General features: G+C 42.0%; 1 protein-coding gene across 8 annotated transcripts in view; it reads left to right on the top strand.

The window, feature by feature from the left end:
- The window catches only part of TMEM229B (transmembrane protein 229B), a 37,336-nt gene extending 24,093 nt beyond the window's left edge, over positions 1–13,243 (top strand). For all 8 annotated transcript variants that reach the window (XM_027708282.1, XM_027708241.1, XM_027708247.1 and 5 more), the window contains one exon: positions 9,549–13,243. In XM_027708282.1, coding sequence (XP_027564083.1) covers positions 9,575–10,078 — 504 coding nt within the window. In that variant the 5' untranslated portion in view covers positions 9,549–9,574 and the 3' untranslated portion in view covers positions 10,079–13,243. The remainder of the gene's footprint in view (positions 1–9,548) is intronic.
- Positions 13,244–13,953: the final 710 nt, after the last annotated feature.

Genomic DNA, 13,953 nt, shown 5'->3' with positions numbered 1-13,953 from the left:
CTCCAGGGTCTTTCTATCCTATTTCTTTTAACTCCATATTCTGTTCTCAAAGCCAGGTTCTTTTTCCCAAATAAATTCCTGCCAGCTTTTTCTCTCTTTCTGTGCTTTGGCTCACTGGGTCCTATAGAAGCCCACGCAAATATGGTAGTAATTTTAAGACCCAAGCAAGAAAATTGCTCTGCCTTCTACTGCAGTAGCTCTGTGTGTGGACTCAAATTCAAGTGTCCTTTTATCATTGTGCTTTGACCTTTTGCAACTGTGCTATCTTTCTGCAGCTGAGTGGTAAATGTCTTCTGTGCAGATTGACAATTAAGTGAAGAGGTGAGTGGTATTTTTACCTCCTAGCTGAGTTTAGGATTAGAGTTAGCAGTTCTTAAGGATTTTCTTTTCTAAGGTGGAAGCTTAATTCCTTTTCAGGTATTTAGCAAGTAGGTGGTATTAACATGATGCAGTTAAATTCCATGAGTCCTGAAGCAGATGCATGTTAGCTGTTACTCGCAAGAGATGGTTTAGATTTAGAATTTTTTAGAAGGCTGAATATGTAGGATCTGAGAAAAGGTTTGAATAGGAGTGGGGTCTCAGCCATAAAGTGATAGATCTATAAAGCAGTCCAAAGCTGTGGTATTGTGTTATTTCATGATCTGGGCTGTACTATTACAGATAAATTCCTGGACTTCAGGCATTTAGAATAATCTGAAGCAACTCTGCACATATATATTGACTTTTCTGTCTTAAGGAACCCAAAGTCTTACACTTATGTAGACTAATAAATACAGACAAGTTTTGAAAATGCTTTCCTATATTGGAGCAATGAATCTATTGGTTTTATTGTGGAGACTGTTTGGTAGGGCATGGTCATTTGGACACACTGCAGTCACAAAAGGAAATGTGAAAGAAGGTTATAAACATAATATGAAATGGATCCACTTTCAGCGGGGCTCTGTAAAGGCTGGAAGTGAGCATACTCTAAAGTTGTGATACATAATTGGCAGGCTAAATCCAGTAGTAGTGGTTGTAGTGTTTGTAAAATGTCACCTCAGCACAAAAATGAACAAAGTCAGAAGAAGCAATTATAGGGGGAAAAAAAACCTATCCCCTTCAAGTAGAGGGGAAGAGAGGGCAAATCGGCAAATCAATAAGGACAACGTATAAAGTTGTCTCTATATCTTTATACATCTGTACATCTGTGGATAGAATTAAAATTATGTGGATGTATCAGTTTGATTTGCCTTCATTAAAGCAGTTATCTGTGGTGCAGTGCAAACCAGAGCATCAGAGAACAGTCCAGTTCTGTGATTTGGGAGAGAGGTAGTAAGAAGCTCAGAAAGAGTTGGAAAAGAACCAAGGTGACATCAGCTCAGAGGTGATATGGAGCATCCTTATGACCCAGCTGCCTGGCTCATGAGCTGGAGTGCATGAAGCTGCAGCCAGGAGCACATGTTACAGCTGGAAGAACAGCACTGGGAAACACTCCTGGAACATTACCTTCCTAAGCTGACTGATTAGAAAAGAAGGGAGCTGTAGGATGCAGCAGTAAAAGCTTATGGACCAATGCTGAGTTAAGAAATCAATGTCTGAAGAGATAAGAAGCTTCCTTGAAAGGCAGGGAGAAATATCCTGGCAAATACCAGTTCTGTGTGGGGCACAAATGTTGAGTTATTGTTTTTTTTTTAAAAAAGCTTGTGAGTGTTCAACTTGCTACTTTTCAGAAGACTGAGTTTCAGTCACATTCCCCTGTGGGAAAGCTCTTGTGCTTCCTTCTTGGGACACACAGCACATAATCAGATTAATGAATCTGACTCAAAGGGGACTCATAAGCAGCTGAACATTAGGGGTTTATGGCAGATCTGATGCTTCAGATTTACAAAAGAGAAAAATGACAGGTGTGCATAAAACATGAAGATGTTGTCTTTGTGTTTTTAACCTGAATGCTAAGCTTCCTGATACCTTGAGGAAATAACAGTGCTAAAAATGTAAGCCTTCTTTTGCAAAGATGTAAATAACAATGGAAGTACCCAACACAGTGGAGGCGGTATGTTTGCTGTGTAGGACCTAAGCCTGAAAACCAAAGTTTTTGTTGACTTGTTATTCAGGCCAGAGAAACTTGACTAGTCTACGAAGACAGATTTACCCAACTTGATGTGCTTACAGGCTGCTGCTTGTTTTTTCTGAATTGAAATAAATCTGAACAATAGAGTACAAAACTCAGCGCTAATTTATTTGCACATACAATATATTTTCACTGCTGATTACATACTGTGCAAGCCAGTGATAGCATGATTAATACCCATGCTATGCTAATTGATGGGCATTAGTGGGAGAAACTTCTATAATGCTGGCTCCCTCCTCTACAGTGGTAATGGAGAGCTCTGCCTGCTCCTACAGCAGAGTCCTGGCTTCAAAGTCTCTGCTTTGTGCTGGAGCAACTTCAGTGGCACTTGGGCCCTTGCTGGACACTTGCTTGTTTGAGAACTGTAGTATCAGCAAATGCTGGGAACTCAGGGCAGCTTTTCCAAACAGGGAAGGGCAGCAGGTAAGGTACAAGAGTCTTACAGCGACAGGCTTGGAGAAGGACATGACTGTACTTGAAAGAGATGCTGGGGTGATTTGGGGTTAATACTTCTAGATGTAAAGTTTGGACTCAGTCATTTTTCATAGATTTGTCTTTCAATCTGCTACTTGTGTGACTCTTGGGAGTCTTAACTTTCATCAGGATCAAAGGAAACATCCCTCTTGGTCACTGTAAGTAGAGAGGTGCTGTCTTAATTTGTTCTCAGGTTGGAGTGGTCACTGTGGGTAAGTGTGTTTGGGTAACATGATGCTTTGTGTGAGGCAGGCCATGGGAAGTCTCCGCTTTCTGCACTTCAGATGCCATTCATGAGATCACATTAGTTGGAAAACTGTTCTTTAAACAAACAATGCCTTCATCTTTTCTCTTTGTTCTCTGAAATCCCCCCCCCCTAAACTCCCTGCCAAGAAAACCCTACCTTTCTCCTTCCCATTGTGAAATGGTGCTTCTGGGCAGCCCACACACAGGCATTACCGGTAAGAACTACGCTTCCCCATCCCTTTGGCTTAGTCTGGTAATTGGATTAATTTAATCTCCTTTTGTCGTCATTCTTTTTTACTGTATTCCAATTCTCTTTGGAACAGATTTGAAAGATAGACGGGGATCAGAGGCTCCCTGCAGGTACGGAGTGAACTGGGCAAGGGAACAAGGAAACAAGGAGTGGCAGGGAAATGATGTGCCTTCTATGGGAAAGAGACAAAATGAGGGGGAAATGCAGATAAGAAATAGACCGTGCTTTCTTACCCACAGTACCTGGAAGGGAGACAATGTGCATCCTGATGGAGGTAGAGTCCAGACAGAGAAGCAGCAAAACCAGATGACTCGTACATTCAGAACTGACCAAAGTCCCAGGGCTCAAGATCCATCCTGAAAGCACTGAGAGTCTGTATTTGGAGACGTCTGTGGAATGCTTTTATCTTCATTGCAGGGCTTGATTAATCGATCTGCTGGAACTATTCCACACCAGTACAGTTGAAATTCTGTTTTCTGAGCCACAGTTAATTGAGGCTCTCAGTTACCTGAAGGATGAATATCTCCTCAGAGTTATGACTTCAGCACATAAGTACCACTAAGACTTTACTGTATAAATCTTTAAACACTGATGAACTAATGTCTTGCGGCCAAATCTAGCACTTAGTGTTCTGTACACATTTAGCGTTCTGTAAATCTTCACTCCTAGGGGCTTGAGTAAGATTTTCTATGAAAATGTTTAAGCCAGATTTGCAGCATATTCATTGAATGTTGCCCATGGTTGCAAAGGCATGCTTGTATGGTGTTTACTCACAGGGAAAAGGCAAAATAAGAATAATTAAATTAAAAAAGGTATTGCCCAAAAATGCATATCAGTTTGCACCAAAACATCCTTGTATCTACTGTAATCTTTGCTAAAACATAAAAGCAGATATGCGTCTGATTCTCCCAGTCTTAAGGAAGAACACAGTAGCTACAATGATACGCCAATGAAAGTAATTAAAAGTCATGAAGAACAGTTAGTTTTACAAAAGTACTGTTTGGGTAATAAGGGTCTGAGGCAGGAGAATACAAGCAGTAGAGCTTATGGGCAGGGAGTGGCAGGTGCCCTTTACTTCAGCACTGTCTGCTGCTCGCAGTCCTGTCATTTGGAAAGAGTGAAGTATCCTACTACATATGTGCCTCCTTTGCAGTTACTCTTTCAAATTTCAAAGTAATTATGACATGTAAATAGGGTTACAGATGTATGTAAGGCATTTCTTAGAAATATGAACATGCATGTTATGGAACTAAATACTTCAAATATGAATTTGTAAAATAATACTGTGCCCTAATTTTTTAACTTCCAGAAATAACTAGGCACTACAAGTAAAGAACTTGCAGCAGTAGTTCAAGTTCACCTGCGGTGGATCAAGTAGCTGACAGAACTTATAGCCTCAGGACATCACCAAGAAGGGAAATTGTCTCATGGAGGTTTTTTGTGTTTTTCTTTTATTGGCACTTCAGAGTTAATTCAGAGTTTCTTGATGAGTCTCATTACACCCATCCAGAGGCTGTGAGTCTAAATAATTCTGCTGGATTAGAGGGAATAAAGACAATCTGTGAGGACTTTTTAAAGCAGTTTGGCTTGGTAGCAGGGAAATGGGCAGAAAGCCGCTGCAAAGGAGAGCTTGGAAAAAAATGAGCCAGGCAGCGCTCATGAATACTACATCCACTGATGTCTCCCCTGCAGTGCTTGTGTGAGACAAATCTGCCGTTATTTCTTGGTCTACCATCAGCCCATTTTTGAATCACTTCCCTCTTGCCTGCCTGGGCTGCATCACCTGCAAAACCAAATGTGAGTATGGAGGTGCTTCCCCTTGCACAGCAGGGTTTAACATGTGAAGTGGGGCAGTCTGGGATGTTAGTCCTTTCTCCTTGCTTGGTCTAGTGCATCAGGCTTATCTGTATCTTACCTCAACCTAGGGGATTATTAATATCTATTTCAGAGTTGAAATTCTAAAATATAAAATGTAATCTTGATGCTGTTACAGTATTATTTTCTTACCGCTGTAAGTCAAACTCCTGCCCTGATCACAGAATCACAGAGTGGGTAAGGTTGTAAGGGACCACAGTGGGTCATCTGGTCCAACCTTGCTGCTCAAGCAGGGTCATCCTATGGCACATTGCACAGGATGGTGTCCAGACATGTTGAGTATCTCCAGTGAGGAAGACTCAACAACTTCTCTGGGCAATCTCTTCCTGTGCACAGTCACTCAAACAGTAACGTTCTTCTTCATGTTCAGGTGGAACTTCCTGTGCATCAGTTTCTGTCTGTTGCTTCTTGTCCTTGCATGGGGTTATTCTGCTTCAGGTGCAGGACCCTGCATTTGCCTTTGTTGAATTTCAGACAGTTCTCTGCCCATCTCTTGAACCTGTCAAGGTCCTTTTGAAAGGCTGCACAGCACTCTGGAGGATCACCCACTCTTACCAGCTTTTTGTCATCAGTGAACTGCTGAGGAGGCACTCTGCAACTTCATGCTCTGAACCAGATTTCTCAGATAAACTCAGTCCTTCATATACTTCCCCCTGTTAGGCCTGTGCTTGTTTTCTGTAGGTAGAGGGAACTCTTGGCCCCTTCGTTGCCAGCAGAGCTATCCACACAGACAGGGCAACTGGGGGAAGGACTGCATGTTCCTCAGAGATGTCCCGTGTGTGGTTTCCATAGACTTGCCTTTTTTCTTCTCTGAGCAAGCTAGAAAAGAAGGTCCTCCTAGAGAAAGAGGGGAAAATTTTGTGCTGGCCTACCTCAGGCTTCCTGATAACATCAGATTAGAGGATCTATTTCTACTTTAGCTATTTAAAATATAATTTGCTGATGATGGAAAGCATTTTCAAAACTTTGAATTTAGAATCTCCCTATTTTCCCCAAAGCAGCAGTGTGAGAAGCCTCAGTGCAAGCATGGCCATCCACGTGCAGTCTTCATGACTTGTTTGCTCTCTGCTGAGACAATTGCATAGGTGGCAGCTGTGTTTCTGGTTTTCAGGAAGCCGTTGCCCATCCCACTCTAAGTACCTCAGTGGTAAATGTCATTTGTTTTCCTCAGGAGACTGAATAGCAATCATACATTCAGAGCCTTTAGGTCCGTATTACTGTCACTGCATTAAAAGTCTTGCATCACCAAGTTCACTTATCTACTTGAGGCTTTTCACAAATCTGCATTTCTTACTGAATCCAGTCTTGGCCTTCTGTTTGGATGCTTCTCCCAGTAAATGTCATGCAACTGCTTTTCAGCTTGATCCTTTTATCATGAATTGCTGCCCAATAAACTACACTTTTCTCCTTTACATCCCTCGTGAGACCTTCTTATGCAGTATTGCCTACCAGACACCAAACAGTTTGGTGTGGCTGGGAAATAAGATGCTTTGGAAAAGCCGCAGTTTTAATTGTTTTATAAATACTCAAGTGACTTGTAAACATTAGATTGTATAGTCCCCAGCTTATGCAGTGATGTGCTGTGGCTTGTGGTAGCCCCCCTAAGTGTATCCTCCATTCCCTTCTGTGTCTTACTATGTACTTTTTGTTTTATTTTGGATGAAATATTTTATAGGAGGAACTGTGATTTGTGGATTTGCTTAGTGCCTAGCACAGTGGAACCATTTTATGTTTGGACTGTCACAGTTTGGCATCTGCCCTTTCTTGGGATGCTCTTAATCACCAGGATGCCTGTGAGGACTTTCAAGCATATTGTAAGAAGTAATTACCATCGGAATTGGGCCAACTGGGCACATGACAGAAGGCAAATATTGAGACAGTGCCAGTGCATTTATGTTTGCCTCTTTGCAGTTGTGGTGAAAGTCATGGAATTCAAAAGAAGTCAACAGTGGTCTTTGCAATTGGTTAATTTTTACTGTAATGTCCCAGACCTGATCTAGACTCGGTTACTAGACTTCTAGTGTAGTGACTAGATATTTTCCAAACAGTAAAAAAGAAACAGAGAATAAATAGATTTTTATTAAGTATATGCTATAGAACTAGGAGAGAGAAATCTTCTTTGAACAGAGGAAATAATGTAGGGTAGAACCAGATGTGGATTGTTGACTGTTTCTGTGAGTCTTTGGCTTTTGTAGGGAGGTGTAAGGCAATGGAAATAATTGGTGAGGTGATCCTTGGAATAGGAAGGGAGGGACTGAGATGGAAGGACCTTCTGCGTATTTGATTCAACTTTGTGAAGAGATTTTCAAAATTACAAGGCAAACCTTATAGAGATAGCACTGCATGCTGTGAATGCTCCCAGCTAACAGTTCAAATACATTTCATGTAAAGCTGTAGAGGGAAGTACAAGGACTAAGGAGCACAAGCAAAAAAGTTAGAAAGCCTTATAGAAAAGAGAGAAAAACTATACAATCCCTTGGCAGCTTGGTGAAATCTTTACAATAATTTTCTTCTATGGACAATGACATTATGTATTACATTATTATTACATTTTACTTTGTTTGAATTATTAAACTGTTCTTATCTCAACCCATGAGTTTCACTGTTTTTTTCCCCTGATTCTCTTCCCCATCTCATTGGAGAGCAGTGAGTGACTGGTTGTGTAGCACTTAGTTGCTGGCTGGTGTTAAACCATGGCACCTTCTTACTGCTTTCCTTTAATTCTGTACCTCTCACTTTTGACTTGTTCTTGAAATTATGTGAGAATGGAGGAAGGATACGAGGATTCAAACTCCTAAGCTTAACAACTGTGCTGGCAAAACTAACCAACTAACATTACACTAACTCATTCTCCTCAGTTGGCAGTGCCCTTACACATCAGCTTCTTGTGGACTATGTGGAGATACACCTCCTGTATATTTCTCATGTGCTACCTCCTCTGCTGTCTTGCAGGGTCTCTTGGAACTGAGCTGTTAGGAGACAAGAGGGAATCCTCAGCAATTCTTTAGTCTTTCACCTCCAAACTGACACTGTGCTGTTGACCTATATCTGTAGCATCTGATGATGGCTCAGTGTCCTGTGTAAAATGGATTGTGCCGTTAGAAAATGGGTCTTTGCTCAAGCACCCACATCACATGAACTGCCAAGGCTTTGGTTGGCTGTGTGTCCATTTAAGAGAGGAGTGAACAGTTTGTGGATACAGCTCTGTCCTTTCCACTTTCAGTATTCCCCTGTGCATGTCTTCTTTGTGTTCGTTATTATAGTTCCTTTTTCCCTTATAGAAGTTTCTCTTATTTCATCTCCTATCAGAATTCCAATCATACTGCATGTTAATACTTTGTTCAGAGGGGCACTGTGTTTACAGGGCAGGGTGGGAACAGTCTCTTTCCAGATGGCATGGAATGACTGCGCATAAAGTTAATGTGGTCCTTTCCTAGCACATTGTGCCACAGAACTGACAAGTGCAGAGCCAAGTTAAATAGTGCCTGATAAAGAGTCAAGAGAAACTCAACTTGAAAGCATAAGTTTCTAAGAATGAAAGAGGGCAAATTCACCCTGTAATGTAAATCTGTAAGGCTTCAGTAAAATAATGCTTATAATCACCTTGTGTCAGTGACTGTACCATGGCAGACTTGTAAATCTCTACAAAAAGTAAAACTAATTGTGCTGAAACAGTTCAGTCATAAGCAAACTGTGCCTTTTCAAAATCTCTTCACCAAATTTCTTCCTGTATACGCAATTAGAGTTTGTTCTCATTTCCTATTTATCATGACTACCTCTCTCTAGGCTCAGCTGTTCTTTTTTTTTTCTCCTCCTTTGTGTTTTGCTGTCCTGAAGCTAAATCTGAATGGATTTCAATGGCTCTGCTGTGCTTTTTAACTTGGTATCAGGCAGTCTGACACCATAAGAAAATTATTTTCCAAATGCTAGCCATACAGTGCATGAGTTCTTCAACAGACAAAGTAAAAGTTCAGCTGAATAATGGGTGCAAGATGTGGTGTCTGAAGGTGTAAAATCTCTGAAATTTGCCACTCCAGTTCCCTTGCTGTAGCTCCCATCAAAGCTCTGTTTTTCACTACAGCAAACATTTTGGGTATAGAGACTGTAGGTGACAGCTGGAAAGGCCCAGGTTTTCAATGTTGTGTTCATCTAATCTATTCCATATTGGAATCAGAAAAGTAAGGGACAATGCTGTTTCTTGAAAAGAGCAAACAGGTGGTGTGTGCTCCTTGTGAGATGACTGTGTTTTTCTACTGACTTGCAACCAGTAAATTCTTTGGCAGCCTCACTCCTGACAAAGACCCTGTACCTGTCAACTCTCTCCTTACCACCAATGCAATACCAGTGGCATCCTATTTCTCAGGCAGAGCAGTTTACGTTGTTCAGGCCCATTCTAAGTCATGGAGTCTTATACGGTGCCACTTTCCCCCAGGACTTAAAATGTGCTGTGGTAAAAATTAGACAATTTAAAATTCACTTATTTCTCATATTTATCCTTTGGGGGTGTTACGAGTTTCTGTGTTGCCATCTGGGGGATAAGGACTTGTGACACCCTTGTTGACTCCTCTCTCTCTCTCTCCCTCTTCATTTCAGAGTGCTGCTGGGGTGAGTGCAGAAGAATGGCTGCGGCAGAACCTCTGACCGCTTTCTCCCGATGGTACCTCTATGCCATCCATGGCTATTTCTGTGAGGTGATGTTCACAGCTGCCTGGGAGTTTGTGGTCAACTTCAACTGGAAGTTCCCAGGCGTTACCAGTGTGTGGGCACTATTCATCTATGGCACCTCCATCCTTATTGTGGAGAAGATGTATCTATATCTCAAAGACAAATGTAACATTTTAGTGCGCTGCTTCATTTACACACTTTGGACATACCTCTGGGAGTTCACCACTGGCCTCATCCTACGCCAGTTTAATGCCTGCCCATGGGACTATTCCCAGTTTGATTTTGACTTCATGGGCCTGATCACTCTGGAATATGCCATCCCATGGTTTTGTGCTTCTTTCATCATGGAACAGCTGGTGATCAGAAACACGCTGCGCTTACGATTTGATGAGACTGCTGAGCCAGGGGCTCCCACCGTCCCCGTTGCCTTGGCCAATGGCCACGTGAAGACAGATTGAGCAGTGACTTAGAATCACACTTAGCAATCTGGGAGAGCCCAGACCGCTACCACGGACTGTCAGCTCTGGCTCCGAGGTACTGCTCCTTGCTGTATGATAAGATTCATAAACCCCATTTTTCTAATGGGGGTGTGCATGGGATATACCAGAAAAAATGGAACCAGTAGATTTTCTATGGATTTTACTCTTTGGGCTCCAAGGACCAATATCAGTTACCTGTTAGTTAGGTCATTTCTGATTTTAACTTATTACAGATGAAAGCAGTCCTTTTGCTTACACTTTAACGTGGAGAAAGAAGAAAAAGAGATGCTACGGTGGAAGTGCGTCCAAAAACACCGAATTATTTGATGGTCATGGACACGCCAGCTGAGTTAGTGATTGGCTTACTCCATTAGGCAATATTCAGGTGCTTGCTTGCAACCAATACCTCCTGTGGGACCTGAGATGCTGCAGGAACAAGGAAAATCCATCTGCTGTTGAGAAGAACCTAAGACTGGCAGTTGCTGGGGAGGTAGATGGTGTTACCCTCGCCAGGTCCCATTGGCCTCTCCCCAGGTTCTTTTTTGCACCATGAAATAATCTGGTGCTGGACATCTTGCTGAATTTATACAGATCTTGTACTTTTTGAAATCTCAGTCCTGATACTTACTAGAAATTTTTTCTTTTTTTCTTTTTTTTTTAATGAAGGTCTTTTTTGCCAAGTGAATTTTACCATAATCTGTGCAATCTGAATCTTGGCAAAAGGCGCAAGAAATAGTGCAAGTCTTCCCATCTCCTCTGTACTCCCAAAGCAGACCTTGCCTAACAGTCTGCTTCAGATTCCAGCTCCCATCTCATCCATGCAAACCTTGTAGAGACTATACAGGCCACAAGAGTTTTCTGCCTTCCTTTCCAGGGACTTCTCTGTTTCTGGTAATGTCGGTGACTTATTCTGGCTGCAGCCCATTGTATTTGGAGGTCAAAACCTTCGTATGGCTAATGTATCTGGGATTTGGTCCTCTGGCACTGACTCTCATGTCCCTTCAGCACTGGCAGGCCTTGGCTCAGTTCTGCACAGTTTTCTCCTCAGTATATCAAGTGGATTTGCTTTTTCTTCCCAAATTCTGCTTTAAATAACCACAACAATATTGTCATGACAATGATTGGAGGCAGCAAGAGATATACCATGCTGCCTGATACATTTATTAAAAAAAAAAAGAAAGCAAAAAACCCTTCTCTGAAGAGCACTTAATTCTTCATGGTCTGCTTGAATGAGACTTTGAGTTAGCGTACAAGAGCAGCAGTAGAGAGGTGGAGCAGAAGAGAGTGCTGTGGCTTCACTGTGGAACTACCTGCACTGGGGACAGTTTGAAATTTAATCTATTGGGAACATCTATGGAGTACAAGGACAATTGTGGTACAGGGAAGGTTTTTGATAGTGGCAGCCAAAAGTTCACAGTTCACTCAGGCAAGTCTTGGCTTTTGAAGTTGGCAACAAACACAGAGCTTCCAGCTGTCAGATGTCTCACTCCTGAGCTGGGTTATGGGGAAGGTTTGCTGTAGTTGCCCTGTAGGGCCAGATTAATTTTTTGTGTTCTTCCACCATAGTCAGCAGAGCTGTACCAGGGATCAATTTGGCTTGAAACGCAAATGTGTTGTAGGATTCCACTCTTGTTTTGGAAGTAGTTGGGCTATTTCTGTGTAGGTCCCTTGTCTCTGGAAGGGGGTGCTCAGCTGTGAACCTGCTTCTTGCCCTGCGGCAGCCATTCCTGAGAGGAAAAGCACTGTTGGCCCTGTGAGTTGAATTGTTTCTTGGTTCTGCTCTTATGAAGGCAGTGTTAATCCTTTTTTGTATCACACAGAGAGCAATTATTTTATTCCTCCCCTCCCCTTTCTCATGTGGCATCCATTGCTGGCAATGGACACAGGAAAACAGTGGTGCAAGGAGTTAATCAAATCTGCCCTGGGTATGCAATGTCTCCTGAAGCACTGAGAATACTTAGGTGGGTATTTAGAGTCTCCTTTTTATAGTTCATTAAATTAAAAGAGAACAAACACTGAACACATAGTTCTTCTGATGCTGTGATGCCAGTATTATGAAATAAGAAGAACAGTATGTAGTTTGTCAGCCTTGTTGGTCTCAGGCATATAGACCCAGGCAAAATAGTCACCTGACACTGTACATGGAGTTAAAAAAAGAGATTTGTGCATGGGATAATGTAGATGAGCTGTACTGGAGCAGAACAAGAATTGCAAGGTGCAGATGAGAGTGGGATCTCACCATTTTGGCCCTGGTTCTGTCAAGGTTATCAAACACAGTGTCTAAAGCTGGGTTGTCCTCTCATAGCATAGCTGAAGTGTGGTGTTGTGCTGCCTCCTACATCACCCCCACATCATGTAAAACCCTCAGCCTCATAGAAACATCCTTATGATCCCTGCTTTCTCCTTAGCTGTTAGAAAACTTTTTAGAAAGGTTAAAAGGAGTTAGCAGTGTGGTTTGGAGGAGTGGCTGTCCACAGAGCTGACCTGGTACACAATAACAGCTATGTGTCTGTTATTGTCTGTACTTTAGAAGGTCCCAACTAAATGACACTGGTTTTGCTCAGTGGGGTAATATTTAGATGCTCAAACTATGGAGGGGTTTCCTAGCAGCATCTAGTATCTAGAGGATAATTCCTTATTGCCTGTGTCATTGTAACAACTGTTTTGTCTGCTTTCCACTGATGTCTGACGTGTACCACCCAGCTATTGCATCTTTATAGAGTGGTAATTTATACCCAGAAGTGCACTTTACTTGCAGCTTGCACACCAGAAACAGAAAAGGACCCGGCAAATTCTTAAATCAATTAATTATGTATAACACCACATACCTAATGCAGCAGGATTAGCCAGACTTCTCCGTTCTGAGCAACATGGCTGCAGTCAGAGCTTCGTCTTTTCTGCAAAATCTCCCTTTTTAATACACGTGATGCTTCTTACAACATCTTGCAGAATTGCTCAGAGCACATTACCAGGATTTTGGTGGCAGCTCAGTGAGAGCTTCGGAGCTGGACTGAAGTTGAAGAGACATTTACATTAAGAAGAAAAAAACGCACAAGGCCTAACATTTGTTGTATGTGTATCTTCCTCAGTAGATTAAAGTTGCCTGTTTTGAGTTCACCAGCAATAAAAAACCCTTGTGATTTATCTACCTTGTCCTAACTGCAGCAAGCAGAGAGTGACCCATCTCTGCCTTTCTTTTCCAGGGGGTGGTAGGATATGGACTCTAATTACCCAAGGGTTCCAGTTTTGCGTCTGTTCTCTTGCTTATCTCCTGTACGGTCCACCCTAAAGGATCTCAAAGTAATGATAAATAAATACAGAGTCTGGTGTCCTGCACAGAAGAGGCAGTTCAAGCATTACTGCGATGCCTATTCATACTCCAAATATCTTGCCAGAGGGAAATGTTTGATTTACAGCAGGACCAGATGGCATTTTGGTCTTTGGTGTTATAATTGAGAGAAATGTGTACATATGTACCAGGTACTACTGCGCCTTTGGTCTGAGTGCATTTTGTAATTAAAGCAGAATAATCCAATCAAGGGTTTGCTTGACTAGTCCTGTGACTATAAAAGGTAAAAAAGACTGCAGGGCTTTAGCTGTTTTGAAAATTAGGAGGCAGGTGACTGAAATCTTGTGTTCAGTAGCGTTGCTCTGCTGCTGACTGGTTTTCTAAAACCTGCACAGAAAGAAAGGGGATTTCTTTGCTTATGGAAACTTCTGCCCTTTCTGTAAATAAAACATGAGCCACCACTAAGATGTGAACTGAAACCAAATGTTTTTCTATTTTAGTTTATCCTAGGCCCTGAATACATGGAATATGCCCCGTATTCAAGGGGGGGGCTTGCAGACCTGAG

The sequence above is a fragment of the Neopelma chrysocephalum genome, unplaced genomic scaffold, assembly GCF_003984885.1.
Source record: "Neopelma chrysocephalum unplaced genomic scaffold, ASM398488v2 Primary Assembly neopelma1_24, whole genome shotgun sequence".
NCBI classification, from domain to species: domain Eukaryota; kingdom Metazoa; phylum Chordata; class Aves; order Passeriformes; family Pipridae; genus Neopelma; species Neopelma chrysocephalum.
The sequence above is the reverse complement of the archived record's forward strand: the minus strand, read 5'-3'. Positions and strand labels throughout refer to the sequence as shown.